The 19,076-nt window shown below is 37.5% G+C and overlaps 1 protein-coding gene across 5 annotated transcripts in view; it reads right to left on the bottom strand.

Annotated features, from left to right (window-relative positions):
* The window catches only part of ARNT2 (aryl hydrocarbon receptor nuclear translocator 2), a 274,848-nt gene that overhangs the window by 93,889 nt on the left and 161,883 nt on the right, over positions 1-19,076 (bottom strand). For all 5 annotated transcript variants that reach the window (XM_043983353.1, XM_043983352.1, XM_043983350.1 and 2 more), the window contains 3 exons: positions 11,575-11,677; positions 5,127-5,192; positions 4,882-4,967 (listed from right to left, as the gene is read on the bottom strand). In XM_043983353.1, coding sequence (XP_043839288.1) covers positions 4,882-4,967; positions 5,127-5,192; positions 11,575-11,677 — 255 coding nt within the window. The remainder of the gene's footprint in view (positions 1-4,881; positions 4,968-5,126; positions 5,193-11,574; positions 11,678-19,076) is intronic.

Genomic DNA, 19,076 nt, shown 5'->3' on the forward strand with positions numbered 1-19,076 from the left:
CACATTTCAATTCAAATGAGATAACAATCAGTTATCAAATCAATGTATTTTATAAACCTTAAATCAGAATATAAATGCCATCTGTGATGATGATTGTTATTGTATCTCCTTGTGCTGCTCTTCATGGGACAGAGGAGTTCAGTGCTTTATTTCTTTGATTCTGTTGTTTAACATGGTACTCTTTTCTGTTGTTGGTAAGTGTTCCTCAGGAGACCTGGGTTTGACTATTTCAAGTCTCCACCTCAGCTGGAACTCCCAGGAATTTTTTCTATATAATCCCTAACAGAGTGTCAACCAGTTGGTTGAATATTTCCAGTGACGGAGAATCCACTAACTTACAAGGTAGCCCATGTTATTATCAAAAAGGCTTAATTCATTCAGAAAGTGTTTCCTTTTATTGAGTCAGAATCTGATTCTCTATAATTCCAAAATGCGGGTTCCAGTTTTCTGCTCTGGAATGAATCAATTTTCTTTCCCATCATAGATATGTCCTATCCTCCCAGAGTATAATCTTCCTTAGGCTAAACATCCTACTCTTTTTCAAACAATCCTCATGTGATATGATTATAAGACCTTTCATCATTTTGGCCATACATCCAAATAAAATACAACTTTAAAATGTTCTTAATATGTGACATTCAGAATAGGACACTGTTCTTCAAAAATGGTTTGATGAGTGCACACTACAGTGGGGATATTTCCTTTTGGGATCTATCCTTCTAGCAATGTCACTTAATGTTGTTTCAGTTGTTTTAGCAGCTTCATCACATTCTTGGCTCATGATAAGTGTGTTGTGATGAACTAATTCCTCCTGTCTTTTTTCTCCCATAAAGTCAGATATCCTCCGTCCTGTAATTAAGCAATGGATCAAAAAAGAAAAACCCTACATTATTTCATTTTTCTAAACTTAAATGTCAACAAACATGAACACTGAAAAATACTAAGAAGTTCTGAGTGTTTCTTACATATTTTTAAGAAAGGTATATTTTAAATTTAATACAGGAGCTAACAAAACTACAATGCTTGTCTTTGCCTCCTGCACTTTTCTACTTTTTAAAATGCATTACTTTCTGTTAAATTTCATCTTTTTGGTTAAGATCATTTTGAACCTTTATTCTGTTATCCATCAAATTAGTTACCCCTCCCAGTTTGCTTTTTATTCATAGATTTGATAAACATGTTCGCTATGTTCTTATCCAAGTCTTTAGTAAAAATGTTGAAGAGACAAAGTATATAGAACTGGTAATTCATGACTTTTTCCCCTTCTTGGTTGGTCCTAAGTGGCTAATTAACACTTTGGGGGTATGGTTGTTGAGAATGTACCCAACAAAATATCTTGCTGGTCTTATCTATGAGTATATCATGAATGACTTTACTAAAAGAAAAATACGCTACTACCTCAACCAAACTATCTCAAGGTTGTCATTATCTTTCTAAATCGTGACATTCACCTTTGAACAAAACGATCTACTTCTGTTCTAATTAGGATTGAGTATGATATCACCTCTCTAATGCTTTAATTAAAACAGGATTTTTTTTTTGAGTACCAAAGTTACATGGAAACTACTTTGGAAATTATAAAGTACATTACAAATGTTGGCTCTTATTGCAATATTTCTTGCTATTACTTCCATGATGAAATATGAAATGTTCTATATTTCTTTTTTTGGTGAGGCAATTGGGGTTAAATGACTTGCCCAGGGTCACACAGCTAGTAAGTGTTAAGTGTCTGAGGCCGGATTTGAACTCTGGTCCTCCTGGCTCCAGGGCCGGCGCTCTATCCACTGTGCCACCTAGGCACCCCAAAGTTGTATTACATTTAAATCCTATTGCAACCTGTCCCCTCATTTCTACCTTTGCAATCTTCTCTCACTTTACTTTTCTCTAATCATGCTACAATTTGACTACATCGTCTTCCTTGCTCATCCTTACATAGGACACTAAATGTTTTCCCTCCTCACTGTCACCTTCTGGCTTCCCTGGCTTCCCTCAAGACTCAGTTCAAATTCTTCTTTCTGCGGGAGGCCTTTCCTGGTGTCTCGGTGTCCTGCCCCCCCCACTTTCCCTCTTTCCCACTTCTTCTGAGACTCACACTATATATCTATGTCTCCATATATATATATATATATATATATATATATATATATATGTACATAGTTATTTATATATACTGTTCCCATTAGAAAGTAAGTTCCTTGAGGGCAAGGACTGTGTTTTTGTCTTTCTTTGTATCCCTAGCATGTAGCATGGTATCTGACACACAATAAGTACTTCATAAATTTTTACAGATTAATTTATGGGCTTCCTGGAAGCTCCAGTTTACTCTAAACCAGGGAAGTTTAATGTGGTTTGCATGACCTTGGTTTGTTTATATATACACACATATACATACATACATGTGTGTATATATACATATACATACATATATTTATATATTTCTGAATTCCAGTAACTATATTTCAACATATTTGGTTTCCTTTGTAATCCTACGTATTTTATTTTATGCATTTAAAAATATTATTCTGAGGAATGATCCCACCAGACTGTCCCAGGGATCCATGGTACAAAAAAAGGTTAAGGGGCAGCTAGGTGGCACAGTGGATAAAGCACTGGCCCTGGATTCAGGAGGACCTGAGTTCAAATCCGGCCTCAGACACTTGACACTTGCTAGCTGTGTGACCCTGGGCAATTCACTTAACCCTCATTGTCCCACAAAAAACAAAAAACAAACAACCCCCCCAAAACAAAAAACAAAAACAAACCCCCAAAAGGTTAAGAACCCCTGCTTTTTTTAATTTAAAAATTTTTAGTAATAAACATTTATATTTATAGTTTGGGGTTCCATATTTTTTATCCCTCCTTCTCTCCCTCCCCTTCCCCTTCCCTGAGGTGGTAAGCAATCAGATATGGGTTATACATGTACAATTATGTAAAACATATTAGTCATTTTATATAAGAAAACTTGAATAAAAGAAAAAAATGAAAGAAAGCAAAAAATAGCATGCTTCAGTCTGTGTTCCACTAATATCAGTTCTTTCTTTGGAGGTAGATAGTATGTTTCATCAATAGTCTTGGATTGTCTTGGATCATTGTATTGTTGAGAACAGTCAAGTCATTCACAGTTCTTCATCAAACAATATTGCTGTCTCTGTGCACAATGTTTTCTTGGTTCCTCTCACTTCACTATACCTCAATTCATATAAGTCTTTCCAGGCCTTTCTGAAATCATCCTGCTTGCTATTTCTTATAGTACAATAATATTCCATCACCATCATATACCACCACTTGCTTAGCCATTCCCCAATTGATGGGCATTCCTTTGATTTTCAATTCTTAGCCACCACAGAAAGTGCTGCTATAAATATTTTTGTACAAATAGATCTTTTCTGTTTTTGGAGATGTCTTTGGGATATAAACCTAGCAGTGGTATTCCTGAATCAAAGGGTATACACAGTTCTATAGCCCTTTGGGTATAGTTCCAAATTGCTCTCCAGAGTGGTTGGATCTTTTCACAATTCCACCAATAGTGGATTAACATTCTAGCTTTCCCACATCCCCTTCAACACCCAATATTTCCCATTTCTGTTATATTTGCTACTCTGATAGGTGTGAGATGATACCTCAGAGTTGTTTTAATTTGCATTTCTCTGATCAATAGTGATCTAGAGCATTTTTTCATATAATTATAGATAGCTTTGATTTCTTTGTCTGGAAACTGCCTGTTTATATCCTTTGACCTTTTATCAATTGGGGAATAACGTATATTTTTATAATTTTGACTCAGTTCTCTGTACAGTTGAGAAATTAGGCCTTTATCAGAGATATTTGTTTCAAAAATTCTTTCCCAATTACATTACTTTTGTTTGTGGAAAACCTTTTTAATTTTATATAATAAAAATGATCTATTTTACATTTTGTTTTACTCTCTATATTTTCTTTGGTCCTAAATTCTTCCTCTGCCTATAAATTGACAAATAAACAATTCCATATTCTCTTAATTTGCTTATGGTATCATCCTTTATGTGTAAATCATGTACCCATTTTGATCTTATTTTAGCATATGGTATGAGATGTTTCTCACACCTAGTTTCTGCCATACTGTTTTCCAGTTTTCCCAGCAGTTTTTGTCAAATAATGAATTTTTGTTCAAAAGCTTGGATCTTTGGGTTTATCATATGCTAGATTACTAAAGTCATTTACTATAGTGTAATTTGTACCTATTCTATTCCATTGATCCACCTCTCTATTTCTTAGCCAGTACCAGATTGTTTTGATAATGCAGTTTGAGATCTGGTACTGCTAGACCACCTTCTTATGTTTTTTTTTTCATTGATTCCCATGTATCCTTGAACTTTTGTTTTTCCAGATGAATTCTGTTATTATTTTTTCTAGATCTATAAAATATTTTTTGATAGTTTGATTGGTATAGCACTAAGTAAATAAATTAACTTACGTAAGCTTGTCAATTTTATTATATTGGTTTGGTCTACCCATGAGCAATTAATATTTAATGTCTAATGTTTAGACCCTACTTTATTTCTGTGAAAAAGGTTTTGTAGTTCTGGTCATATAGTTCCTGTAGAACCCCTACTTTAAATGATTAATCATCAATAAAAATTTCAGATATCTATTAACTAAAGTCAAAGTCAGGATAGAATAATGTCTATAAAGCAAAGGGCTGGGGAAATGACCTTAAAGCAAGACCAGCTTTTCAGAGATGGATGGCCAGTCATTACTGCTTCCTCTCTTGGCCTCTTTACAAATAAGACCCCACCTGTGAAATGACTGTCTGATTTCTGAGTTAGTATCAAAGGCTATAGTTAATTCTAAGTGCCCCTCTCCTATTATTCACTTTAAAATGTGAACTTAGACTTTTCTTACCTGCTGGAGGCCAGGCCTTGATATATCCTGTACAATGGACTACAGCATATTGTGCCTCTCCTTCCTTAACTGGGCCTAGACCATTCCTAAAGAAAAGGCATTTGTGAAACAATTTGCATCAGCACCTCCCTGTCCCCCCCACCCCAACTCTTATGCCCTATCCTAATTGAGTGAGGACTGAGAGGCCCCCAGACCAAAAGGATTCATGATAACACACATTACAAATAAGCAACATACTGACTAACCTGTATCTTTTCCGCATGGTGGTTATTCTGTTCAGAGGAAGGTGATCCAAAGGGGCATTTCCACACCTACGAGTAAATCAATTCACCCGTAGTTAACACCCACATAAATGCCATAAAACATTATTCACAAAGTTGGGGCAAGTTATCAGTTCTCTAGGACTCACTGGGTCCCTACAGATAAAACAAAAACCACCAAACTTTTTAGCGCTGTAGTTTTCAGTTAATTCATTTTCACTTCTTTTCCTTGGTTGTTAAGCAACAGACTGGCAAAAATGATGCTAATTTTGATCTTTTTATGTTTGTTCTGTGATACTAATTTTTGATCCTTATGTGAAAAGAAGCAAGGATAGGTTCTTTGAAAGGGTGACCAGAAGGGATGAGAAGGTTCTGGAAGGCTTCTGATGGATTAGAGATACAGTAAGTCCAATCTACAGGGCTTGATGAGGCTGAAGGAATTCATCATGGGTTACCAGTTAACCATTTGGATCTAGGGAGTCAGCAGGAGCAGGAAGAACCAGGCAAGACCCAAAGGTCTACTCAGGTGAGATCCACAGAATAGAGGCACAATCCTAGGAAGAAGATATCAAGGTGCTCAGGGATCTTGGAGGAAAAGTTTGTTTCTATCTTCTTTCAAATTATGTATAGATGAGGCCTGGCTTGCAGGTAGATGACTACACTGTACAGAGAGTTAGGACTTTGCAGGTGTAGCTCAATTTTGGTTAAAGCAGGGGCAGAAATATTGGACCACTTACGCATTGAGGCAATTTGGCATAGTAGTTAGAGGTCTGAACTTGGATTCAAGAAGATGAGTTTGAAAATCACCTCTAACATTTACTTAGCTGTGCGACCCTGGCCGAGTCACTTAATATCTCTCAGCCTCAGTTTCCCCAACTGTCAAGTGGTGAAGATGATAGCACCAATCTCACAGAGCTGTTGTGAGAATCAAATGAGAAAAAAATATATATATACATATATATCCCAATATAAATGGAAGCTATTATTATTATTATTATAGAAAGAAGGTTTTAAATAGATGAAACCTATGACAAATTATTTCAGTAGCAGGATCCAGTAGAAGGAAGTCACAAAAATGATTCCAAAACCTTATTGTTAGTAGTTATGAAAGCTACAAGGATTTGAGATGCCAAGCTATGCCGCAGTACTAGAGCTGATGGGGAAGGGAATAAGCCTATATGAGGTATGAGGCACTGTAATAAACATTTCTATAAATATGATTTAAGTAGATCCTCACAACAGACTGGGGAAATCAGTGCCAGTATTATCCTCATTTTACAGTTGAGGAAACTGAGCCAATCAAAGGTTATGGAACTTACTCAGGGTCACATGTAAGTGTGTGAGGAGAGACTTGAACTTAGGTCTTCCTAACTCAAGATCCAGTGCTCTATCTTAGTGTGCCACCAGCTGCCTCTAAATCTGAAATTCAGCGGAAATTCTGAAGTTAAAATTCAAGACTTGTATATTAGCCCTAAAAGATATTAGAACCCAAGGAAGGATTCAGGGTACATTAAAAAAGAAATCTCCTATTTAAAATTTAGAGATAAACCCTGGATTGGAATGACAGTGAAAGATCAGTAAAAAAAAGGTACCAAGTTTGTGACCAATTTTAATATATTTCTTTATGAGTTTAATGCCTTGCATATAGTAGGATTTTAAATGATGTTGACTTAAACTGAATTAAATCCAGTTATTTAAATAGTTATTTGGATCCTCTGGACAGTTTTTTCCACCTTGGATAAATGCAACTGCCCAAACCACTTGCTTTACAGTTCAGATTATTTGAGTGCAGTCCCACCACCCCCTGATGGTACTGAACCCTTACTGCAGGGGGGATCATCTTAATAGGAAAAAAACCCCAAAATGTCATTTGCTGGTTGGGGTAACAGGTTAAATAAAAAAATTTCCTCCTGAAAAGGGGAGACCATAGCATGTTTACAGGCAATGTTGAAGATGCTTGAGATTCAGAAGATAATAGGTTTAGGAAACAATAAGGAAAAGGGTGGTTCAGAGTACAAAGTTTAGCTTCATAAGGAAGCAGAGATACTTCCTTTGGGCCCCAAAGAAAAATGCAAGTTGGTTTAGGACAAGTATTATGTTAAGAAGAGGTTTTATAAAGAAATTCCCCCTGGATGGTATCAGTTTTCTTTCTAAAGTAAGAAGCAAGATCATTTGTTGAAAAAGAAAATGAGTGTGGAGAAACAAATAAGGGTTTACAGAGAGAAAATCTGAAAGTAACCACTGTGGAGAGTCTAGTAGGAAGTCGAAGAAGGAGGCATCCAAAGATAATTGAGCTGCAGTGAGGCTCGGGTTGGTTAGCCAGTGGGAATATGAAATGGACTAGGTCTGTATGGTTCTGATTTTTTCCATCAGTTTCCTGTGACCCAGGCATAGGAGGAAAGGAAGCAGGAGAACGGAGGATTGGTATGGGAGTTTTGCTAGAAACGCAGAAAGGCAAGAGAGTACAAAATGCTGCAAAGGGCAGTAGCAATTGTGCTAGTTGGCCACGATGTCTCCAGTGGGGAGGGACGATAGGAACATAGACTTAGAGTGGAAAGGGACCTTGAAGGTCATCAAGCCCAACCTCCCCTCATTTTACAGAAGAAGAAACTGAGGTTCACAGTGCATTAAATGACTTGTCCAGGATTATACAATAAAGTATCTGAAGCAGAATTTGAATGCACGTCTTCCTGACTCCAAGTCTAGCTCTTTATCTAATGCCTCCTGAGTCCTACTACTTCTTCCCTACCTTCCCCAAGCACTTTCTTGGTCACCAACTCCTAGGTTCATGCATTTAGGTAAATGAGGAGAGACTGAGTAAGTGCTATCTCCACAAAGTAAAAGAACAGGCTTTATGGGTGTAGCAAACTGCTAGGTAATCCCTGTATGCCTGGATTGGGATCACTTTTCATCCAAGCAGAAGATAGCAGGGTTAGCAAATTACTCCAACACACTTATTATTAGCATGTGGGCTTCTGATTGACAAGCTTCTAGGTGGCGTAGTAGCTAGGGCACTTGACTTGGAATCAGGAACATTTCATTCAGATCCTGACTCAGACTTAAGAGTTGTGTGACCCCGGGCAAATTATTTCACTTCTTCTTCTCTGAGGCTCCTCAACTAAAGAATTGGGATAAAAACAGAACCTACCTTACAGGGCTGTAATGAGAGTAAAATAATACACATCAAGTGTTCTCTATACCATAAAGTGGTAAATAATTAATATTTATTACTACCATCATTCCTGTTTTATTTGCTTCTGCAATTTTCTGGCTCTGCAGAAAACTTGAATATCTCCATAATTGCGCTTTTTCTTTGTTGCTGTTCAGTTGCTATTCAGTCATGTCTGACTCTTTGTGACCCCATTTGGTGTTTTCTAGGAAGAGCATGGTTTGCCATTTCCTTCTACAGCTCATTGTATGGAGGAGGAAACTGAGGCAAACAGGGTTGACTTGCCCAGGGTCATACAGCTAGTAAGTGTCTGAGGCCATATTTGAACTCAGGAAGATGAGTCTTCCTGATTCCAGGCCCAGCGTTCTATCATGTGGCACCACCTTAGTTCTTTTCTCTTCCTCTGATCACTGTCTAATTTTTATCCCTTATCCTACTAATGTTTTCACTTCAGCAAGTCCCTTTAGAATCAGTGGATACTTCATGAATACAAATAGAAATACAGAGGGAGAAAAGAACAGAGATGAAAGCAGTTAAAAGCTCTGCAGGAGTCTGTAATCAGTCTGTTGCACATGTTGTATTAACTATTTGACAGAAAAAAATACACACATATCCTCTTCCCACAACTCCGCCAGCAGAACTCCTCCTCCTTGGAAGGTTCATCTATCTTCTCCTTGTAGCTTTTCCTGATTCTACCAGTCAGAAGTGGTCCTTCCTCTCTGAGCAATCTCTTAAGACTTTTGACTATATGGCCCATGCCCCTTCACACTCAGGTTTGCATGGAGTTTTGTGTGCCTTGCTCAGTCCTGCAAGATGGTAAGGTCCATGAGGAGGGGGCTATGTCTTCAACATCATGGAGATCATGTCTTTGACATCTCTCTGTAGTTTCCTTTGGTGTTGCTCCTTGCAAGTGGTAGAAATTCAAAAGATAGTGAATTGAACAGAATGAGTGAATTAGTGGCTTATGCTCTAAACCAAGAAGATCATTAATAAGCTCTGAAAAGGTCCTGTACTCTGTGAGAAAGAGTTAATATTTGTGTTCAAAATTCACTAAGGCTATAAAATAATAAAAAATAATGAAAATTCACATTATCTTAAATAGCTTTTTTTGTTTAGCTTATAAAATATGGTTTGGATGGCTTATTTGTAGTTTGAAAAAGAAAAGTGAAACAAATAGATGATTTTAAAGGTCTGCTAGCAGGGATGGTATTTTAGATATCAATGGGCACATCGGTAGACTTAGATTGGCCTATATTGTTTGAGAATAATTGGTCCAGTGTACTTTCTGCTTGTATGGTTTGGGGGTAGGGGGTTACAGTAATGGAAACAACTACAGAAAAAAGTAGATTGATATAGAAAAAATAGGGCTTCATATAGAATGATATAATGTTATAGCTAGATCTTGTCCAACCCCTTAATTTTACAAAGGAACAAAACTGAGGCCCAGAGAGTTAAAGTAATTTGCCTAAAATCACACAGCTTATAAATAGGAAAGGTAGGACTTTTATCCCGGTCTCTTAATGATTTTCACAGCTCTTTTCTAAAAGAGATGGTATTTTTTCCCCTTCTGGGCTTATTTCTACCCAAAGCATTCACCCATTCATTCACCTTCACCCATTCATGTACCATTCACCCAACCATTCACTCAAAACTTTAAATAAAAATGTTTGTTTGTTTTAAAAAGAATACAAAGATGAATAAGGCAGCTAGGTGGCGCATTGGATAAAGCACAGTACCTGGAGTGAGGAAGACCAGATTTCAAATTCAGCCTTGGACACCTACTAGCTGTGTGACATTGGGCAAGTCACTTAACCTCTGTTTGCCTCAGTTCCCTCAAATGTAAAGTAGGGAACATACTAATAGCACCTAAGTACTAGAGTTTTGTAAGGTTCAAATGGGATATTTGTAAAACACTTAGCACAGCATCTGGCACACAATAGGTGCTAAATAAATGCTTATTCCCCATCCCTCTTTGCTGAGACAAGAAATAAACAAGAATAATTGAATAACATTATTTGTGACAAGAGATGTTATAAGTCATTGGATAATTAAACGCAATAATTAAATGTTGGGGGCAATAAGTCTTATGATTTCAGAGAGAAAGGAGTTTCACTCTCTTACTGAATTAGATGAGAAAGTCTTCATGGAGCTAGGCCTTGAAAGGTGAATATGACTTGGGTAGACAAAAAGGAAGGGAAACAATTATAGCTGGAGACAGATCTTAAGCAAGATGATAAGTAGACAAGTAGGTAGACAAGTCTTGGGAATAAAATAAACCATTCTGGTCCAAGTGGGTGGTTTATGTAAACATTAGCAAAATAAAAGGTTGAAAAGGTAAGTTGGGGACAGAATATGGAAGACACTGAATCTCAGGGGAATGCTACAGATAAAGTCTCTCTAGATTTCAGTAAAACATTTGGGGGGCAGCTAGGTGGCGCAGTGGATAGAGCACATGCCCTGGAGTCAGGAGTACCTGAGTTCAAATCCAGCCTCAGACACTTAACACTTACTAGCTGTGTGACCCTGGGCAAGTCATTTAATGCCAATTGCCTCACCAAAACAACAACAATGACAACAACAACAAAATAAACATTTGACTCTTATTCTTTTGGGCAAAATAAAAAGATGTGGGCTAGCCCACAGTTGGGTATAATTGGAAACTGGTTGAAGGAACAGCTTCAGTAATTAATGGCTCCATGTCAGCTTACTAGGAGTAATTGGTGAAAGTTGTAGGGAGGCAGGTTTAGGTTTAATGTGAGGATAAAATCCTAACAATTAGAACCATTTGAATGTAAAATGGCCTAGAGAATCTCCTATCACTACGGATCTTAAAGTCAATGATTACTTGTTAGAGAAGTTGTTGAGGTTATTCTCAGTCAATTGTGGGTTGAACTTCTCTCTGGTCTTTTCCAGTGCTTTAGCATTTATTTAATGACCTTATTACTAGGTGCAAAGAACCATGCTGGTCTGGATAAAACAGAGGTATCATAGGGTATGGAAGTATTTAGAATAAGAAAATAAGATTTAGTTCTAAACCTACCACTTGCTCTGTGTGACTTAAAGCAAATCATTTAATTTCTCTGAGCCTCAGTTTCCTTAGCAACAAAACGGGGATAACATTAGTGAGGAAAATGCTGTATAAATGTAAACTATTATTGTCATGAAAGTAATGGGAAGCCACTAAGTATTCAACCCTTCCCATAAATGACACCCATGGCAAACAGTAGCTTGAGACAAGCTAACTACAGTGACATTATTACAAACCTCATCCTGCAAATGAAAGAGCGTCTGGATCCCATGCACATTCTCATAGAAGATTGCTGACCTTCCTTCTTGACTGTCCCTGTCTTCAGATCCAAAATCCGACCTTAAAAAGAAAGAGAGCAAACTGGGCATAAAACCTCTGACAAAAGCAGAGAACAACTTTCTTCCTTTGTCCTGGGCACCAAGGAAAAAGAGAAGTATATACATCACTCATATCTTAGTACTGTTAAGTCTCTAACACTTTGGCAAGGATAACATAGATCAATGAGATCTATTCATAATGCAAATAACTCACTATAGTAAATAGTTCTTACTCTTCTCTTTTTTTCTGGGAAGGGAAAAAAAGTCTTTCCCAGTGTTGTTAATACAGAATAAGAGAGAGTAAGCTGTCTGACTTTCATGGCATACAAAGTTCCTTACAAATTTCCAGTAGTGAGCACCCAATCCTAGAAAACAATTCAGTTCATTATACATTGATGTAACAAAATGAGAAACACTTCTATCATCTTGGCAATGTACTCATTCTCTCCTAGGAGGAGGATTATGATGGTGATGACAACAATGATGAAGATGATACTGATGATAGATAGCATTTATATAACACTTGAAAATACGCAAAGTATAAACCTTTCTCATTTGATTTCCTCATTGCCCCGAAATCAAATAAATACTACAACTGCTGCTAGAAAAGGCATGTCAGGCAACTGCTCTATGCATCAACTAACTCACTGTCCTTCTATCCTCCAAGACCACAAATCCTTTCCTTGGCTACCACTCCCCGTTATGTGTTGGACCGCCTCTATCTGAATGCATGCTCTGTAATTGGACATGTATAACCTATATCTGATTGCTTACTGCCTCAGGGCAGGGAGGGGAGAGACCTAAGGAGGGATAAAATTTGGAGCTCAAAACTTTAAATAAAAATGTTTATTATTTTTAAAAAAGAATGGATGCTTTGTTAGGGCAGGGATTATCACACTTTTGTATTTGTATCTTTAGTGCTTAACAGAGTACCTAACACATAATAAAAGTTTAATAAATGTCTTTTCATTCACCCACTCACTCATTCATTCACTTTAAGTTTTAAAAAGCGTCATGATTTCCTCATACTGTTTCTATGAGGGTGTTAGTTTATTATTATCCCTGTTTTGCAGATAAGGAAACTGAGACTCAGTGAAGTAAAGTGATTTAATCAAGGTCACAAAGTCATTCACATTCAGTGTTCTTTCAACTCCAGTTCTCCTGCTATATATGTATGTATGTATGTATGTATGTATGTATGTATGTATGTATGTATATGTATATATATACACACATGTGTATATACACACACACACACACACACACACACACACATATATATCTTGCCAATGGACCCAGATAGCTCAGGAGGAGAGAGTGAGGCTAGTGACTTTGCATAGCCCTCCCTCACTTAAATCCAATTCACTGCAAGTCAAGACATCACCTCCTGATATCATGTTCCTCTTCAAGAATGAAGGGCAAACAGAACAACAACCTTTCGACTATACAAATATATGCACTCCATATTGACAAGTAGAGGATCAATGAATACTTGTTGGCTGATAAATATATTGACAAAATTACACTATTCTGAGAATTTTTCCTTCATTTTTTCTCTCTCTGCATTATAGGAATTCAAGACAGGATATATAGTGTGTGGTAAGTTAAGTTGTTTACAAAAGCATGTTTGTTTTAAAAAAATAAATTCACTAATTCAGATTGCTGTCATCAATATATTACAGGAAAATAAATAAAAAATAACTTGTAGCCAGTAAAAGACAAAATTTTAAGCTTTATGATGAAAAAATATATAAATCCCTCTATAATAATTGATGGTTACTAAAATGATTTTTGTCTATATATATGCAATATATATGTATATCTATATATTCCTCTGGTAGGATCGAGGCCCTAAGCTAATGCATGCCCTGTTACGGACCTTGCCTTTAAGAAGCCAATTTCATAGCAACGACCCTAAGATTTGGAATAGTGGGAAGGAGAATAAATATTTATATATTGCCTACTCTGTGGCAGGCATCATGCTAAATGCTTTTTATAAAAATTGCCTCATTTGATTGTCACAACAACCCTGCAAGATAGGTGCTACCATTATCCCCATTTTGGTTCTCACCTCTCACCCACCCTGGCCAGAGTCCCTTTGAAGGCTGGCAGAGGTCACCACCTCCCTACAAAGACTCAAATCATCCATTAACAGAGATGTCATAGGGAATCTACTCTAAGACCAATGCCCTGGGAGAAGCCCTGGCTATGAAGTCCCCAGCTGTGAGGTAACAGAAACTGACTGGATTTAGATTCTGAAGGCAGAATGAGGTTCTTGTCTTGCTTAGGACAGTCACTAACTAGTGCTGGGACCATGGGCAACCCATTTTTGCTTCTTTGAATTTCAGTGCCCTCAGAGATAATGATGCCTGTAAGCAGCTACTTCACACGGTTGTTGTGCGGATGAAATAAAGTTGTATGAGTAAAGTGCTTTCCTAAACCTTAAAGTATGGGCTGCTAACCTCTTTTTGTGCCAGGAACCCCTTTGGAAGTCTGTTGAAGCCTGAGAATTATAAGGGCTAAAATTCTAGCTGTGATGTTTAAAGTCTAATGTGTAGTCACCTGATCTGACTCCAGTGTATGCGTGTGTGTGTGTGTGGGGGGGGGGGGGTAAACTAGCTAAGATTTACTGATCAATTCAGCAAGAGTTTAGGCTTTTAAGTATTTATTAAAATGTATTAGAAGTTAGTGAAGAGAACGAGAGAGGCAAACCCTAGTTTGGAGAACCAGAGAGAAAAACTTGCCTTTCCCTAACAGCCCATGTGAAGTTCCCTGACACCACACCAAAGTCCGGATGAAAAGACCTTGCTTCTTCATGGCTTCTCCCAGAAGCCCCCTGTGAAACAAGAAACAGGGCTGTCCTCACACATAGCTCCAAGCTAATTGGGTGGTAGCACCAATTGACAGAACCCACAGGTGGCAGACATCACTTCTGGATGCCAATCCGACCTTTGACACCCCAGAAAGGTCACCTCATGCTTTTTCCTCATGGCGGAGCCTCCCTGCAATAGCATTCTCAGCAGGTTGGTAGCACTCTGATTTTCACAAAATCATGTTTAGGAATACATTAAAAAAAGAAAAAAAAACATAGGTTGTCAAAGGAAACCAATTCTGTTACAATAGAGTTACTAAAACGCATTAAAAAAAAACCTCCACAGACCCCAGGTTAAGCACCCCTGCCTTGAGGAGTATCGATGGCAATGACTATTATTTCAGTCTTACCCACTGAACCATGTTCTGTTCTAAGCCCTGGCCTGGTCTCCCTCTGGCCTCAGCACAGACCTGGTGTTAATCTGCAGTTCACCTAACCCAGTATCTGCCCAGCTCTGCCCTGATTAGCCAGACTCTACACTCGGCCACATTCCAATGACAGATCAGTCTTTGAACTCCAGAATTCATCCTGTTAAACCACAGTCAGACCCAACCCTATCTCAGACAGGCAGATGGTGTCTTGACAAAGACAGCTATTTAGAATTCTTTTATTTTTTTAAATTCCTGAGTGCCTCGCTCTAACATTTTGTGAAGAAAATTGCCGTCAACAGACATGTCCTAACACCCACAGTACCTGTGAACAGCTTGTTTTAGCTATCGCTAATGTGTACAATAGGGGCGCCCTAAAGGCAAGTGTTATGTCAGGGTAAGGCATAACTGTTTAATTCTTTTACCTTTTATAGAAGCCATGACATTTAAATCCCAGCCCTAAGACCTCATTTAGGAAAGAAATAGGTCATTCTCTATTTCATTCTGGCAAATAGCATGAGTAAAGTAGTAGCTTAATAATTGAGGCAGTTGTGATTTCATCTATGTGGGTATCCCCTTCACTAAGATAAACCAAAACCCCTCTATGCCTTAGGGCCTTGATTAATGAGGTGCTCTGGCCAAAAAAAATCTTCATTTACTGGGCAACTGTTCTGAGGTTGAAGCTCTCCAAACGTTGCTAGACTGGGCCTTGGATGACAGACATATAGTCTATCACCTGGGCAGTTCTCAAACACTTTTAGTTTAGTAGTATTTGCCAGGCCTTTTGTCTCATTGCTATGGGCTGATAGCTTTTGAGTCTGAAATGAATTCCTTTTCCTAAATTAATTTTTTTAATGAATAAAAATACACTTTATTTCTCCTTACCTCCCTGGCCCCCAGTGGAAAAAGAAAAAAAAATACCCTTGTAAAAATATGAACGGTCAAACAAAACCACTTCCCACATTAGCCACATTTTTAAAAAAATCATGTCTCATCCATACTGTAAGTCTATCACATATTCAACATTAAATGGGCTAGCATGTTTCATTATGAGTCCTCTGAAATCATGGTTAGTCACTGAATTCATAGAGTACTGGGCCTGGAATTGGGAAGATTTGGGGCAAGCTACTTAACCTCTGTCTCAGTTTCCTCATAATACCTGTACCTCAGGGTTGTTGTGAAGATCAAATGAGAAATATTTGTAAAAGTGCTTAGCACAATGCCTGGGATATAGTAGGTGCTTAATAAATGCTTTCCCCTTCCTTCTCTCCCTTCTTTCTTTCCATCCTTCCCTTCATCCTTCTTTCTTTCTGTTTTCCTTCCTTCTTTCACTTTATTTCATTTCCTCTTCCTTCCTTCCTTCCTTCCTTCCTTCCTTCCTTCCTTCCTTCCTTCCTTCCTTCCTTCCTTCCTTCCTTCCTTCCTTCCTTCCTTCCTTCCTTCCTTCCTTCCTTCCTTTCTTTCTTTTCTCTCTTTCTTTCTTTTCTTCTTTCTTTTTGTTTTCCTTCCCTCTTTCCTTCCACAAATTATGGTTCTGGTTCTGCTTACCTCAATTTGCCTTAGTTGATACAAGTCTTTCTAGGTTCATTTGAAAACGCTCCCTTCATAATTTCCTACACCACAATAATATTCCATTATATTCATAAACTATTATTTTGAATGGGAATTCAGAGGTCATCCAGAGTACCTCCTTATTTTACAAAGAAGGACCAAAGACCAGGGCAGTTAGGAAATTTGCCCAGTGACAGAGCCAAGATTCAGAAGGTCCACTTCTTGACTTCAGCTTTAACATTCTTTCCACTGTACCATGATGCTTCTTCATGAACTCAGATTTACCTCTGAGTCAAAGTAAGCCAAAGCCTGCCCTGAGCAAGACTTCAGAAAGATATCACAGTATTTAAAAAATTACTCTATTTTAAGAAAAATCAATTTAGAAACAATTGAGCTGGATGTACATATTTGAACATAATTTAAGAGAGGCTAAGTTATAAGTTTTGATAATTACCTAGCTTTTGTGTTACTAAATAAATGAATTCTCATATAATTTCCAATAAATGAATAGCTGTCATTTGTATAATTCATGCTACAAACACAGTTTGGTGCTTGTCTGTTCTCACTCAAAGGTTCTGGGGTTTTTTTCCTCTGTGTGTTTTTTTAACAGCATTTTAAGTGTAAATTGTCACTTGCTTTATCATCACCCAAACGGCAAATGGTTTCAGCTGTGAGGAAGGCAAACCTTGCAGTCTGTCAAATTCCAATCCAGCACTCTGAAAATAAATCACAGCTGCATGCCACATGGGCCGCTGAACACAAGGAGATCAGAAAACATATTTTCATGATATTTCAGCCACGACTCTATAAGACAACTGCTTCAATGTTTATTTCTCCATGTTATACTCCAGTTTCAGTAGGAACAATGGAGTCTTTTGCATACCCCCTTCAAAATGCCAATTTCACTCAACTTTATACAATAGATATATAACTAAAAACTTGAGTGTGAATGAAGCATTTTAAAATGTTATGATTTTTTTATATTGGGCTATATGCTATAGAAATATAAAGCACTTTAGGAGAGGAGTAGAATATTAACAACTGAAGAGATCAGGAAAAGTCTTGTGTAAAAAGTACTACTTGATCTGAATCCTGAAGGGAGAGAGGGGATTCCAAGACACTGTGGAGCATTCCAGCTGGAATGTGCAATGGTTGGAGGTGAGAGATGGAATGTTGTGTATGGTAAACAATCAGTAGGCCAGTTTGCCTGGAATCTGGAGTGTGTGAAGAGAAATGATGTGAAATCAGTGGAAAATAGATTGGAGATTGATTATAGAAAGTTTTAAATGCCAAACAGAAGAGTTTGTCATTTAGAAGTGATAGGGAGCCATTGATGTTTCTTTTGCAAAGAAGTGACATTGGTATAGATGTGCTTTTCAGGTATATCAGTTAGTAGGATGAATTTGAGACAGGCCAGACTAGTGGTATCACAACAGTCCAGGCTAGAGGTATCCAGAGGTGTCCTTAAATAACTCAACCAGTGGATAAGGGTCTGAATAAAGATGGTGGGAAGGAGGGTGATTAGAGAGATTGATTGCAGTGTGAAGGGAGACTCAACAAGACTTGGAAAATGATTAGATACAGGAGTTTAGAGAAGATGAAGTCCAGGATAATTCTGGGTGACTGAAATGATGGTGGTGTCATCCATAACAGGGAAGTTAGGAGGATGGGTGCCTCTAATGCCCGGAATATAGTGGACACTTTAAGGCTTTTTGATTAGTTGACAGGCAAAGCAAGAATTGATGAAGAATGAGAATGAAGAATAGGTTTAGGAGAAATTAGGTACAGGAAAGAGTAAGAGACATGAAAAAAATAAACATAAAAGTAAAATGTGATGCTTGATGTTCAAATATGGTATTTTAAAATGCAAATGACACATGTGTGAATCTTCAGAGTCCCACGCTCAAAGTAACATTCTATTTCATTCAGTATTATATAACATTTTCTTATTCAAGTTGTTGAGTACTTGGCTTTGGAGCCCATGAAATCCCTGTGAGGTCCATATGAATTTCATTTGACTATAAAGAAAACCCAGAGACATATGGAGGCAAGTCAGGATTATAATGAATTCTAACCCCGCCAGAATTTTAGGAGTAGAACACATTTTAGAGGACACCTGGCCAATTCTCCAACTGTAGATGGGACAACAACTTTCACAGATGTTCATTCAGGTACTGCATGAATAACTTACAAAATGGAGCGCTCACTACCTAATAATAATGAAAAGTCAATTCAACAAACATTTGAGCAGAAAACTGTGGTAGACACTGAAGTAAAAAGGTGAAAAATACATAGTCATTACCTGCAAGGAGATTACATTCTAGTAAATCAACATAATAGGTAACATTTATATAAATCTGTAATTTACTAAGCCCATTGTTGACACTATCTCACTTTAGCCCTCACAACAATTCCACATGGTAATGCCATTTTAATTCTCATTCTACAAGCAAAAAAACTGATTCTCTGACAGTGACTTGCCTAAAGACATATGGTTAGTAAGCAGAAAGGCTGATGTTTAAATACAGAGCTTCTGGTTCAAAATCTGGTGCTATTTATAATGCACTACAGCTGGTATTCACTGAAAAAATCCATTACATTACTGAATAGTTCTATTCTTTCTTATGTTT

Source organism: Dromiciops gliroides, chromosome 2, assembly GCF_019393635.1.
Source record: "Dromiciops gliroides isolate mDroGli1 chromosome 2, mDroGli1.pri, whole genome shotgun sequence".
NCBI lineage: Eukaryota > Metazoa > Chordata > Mammalia > Microbiotheria > Microbiotheriidae > Dromiciops > Dromiciops gliroides.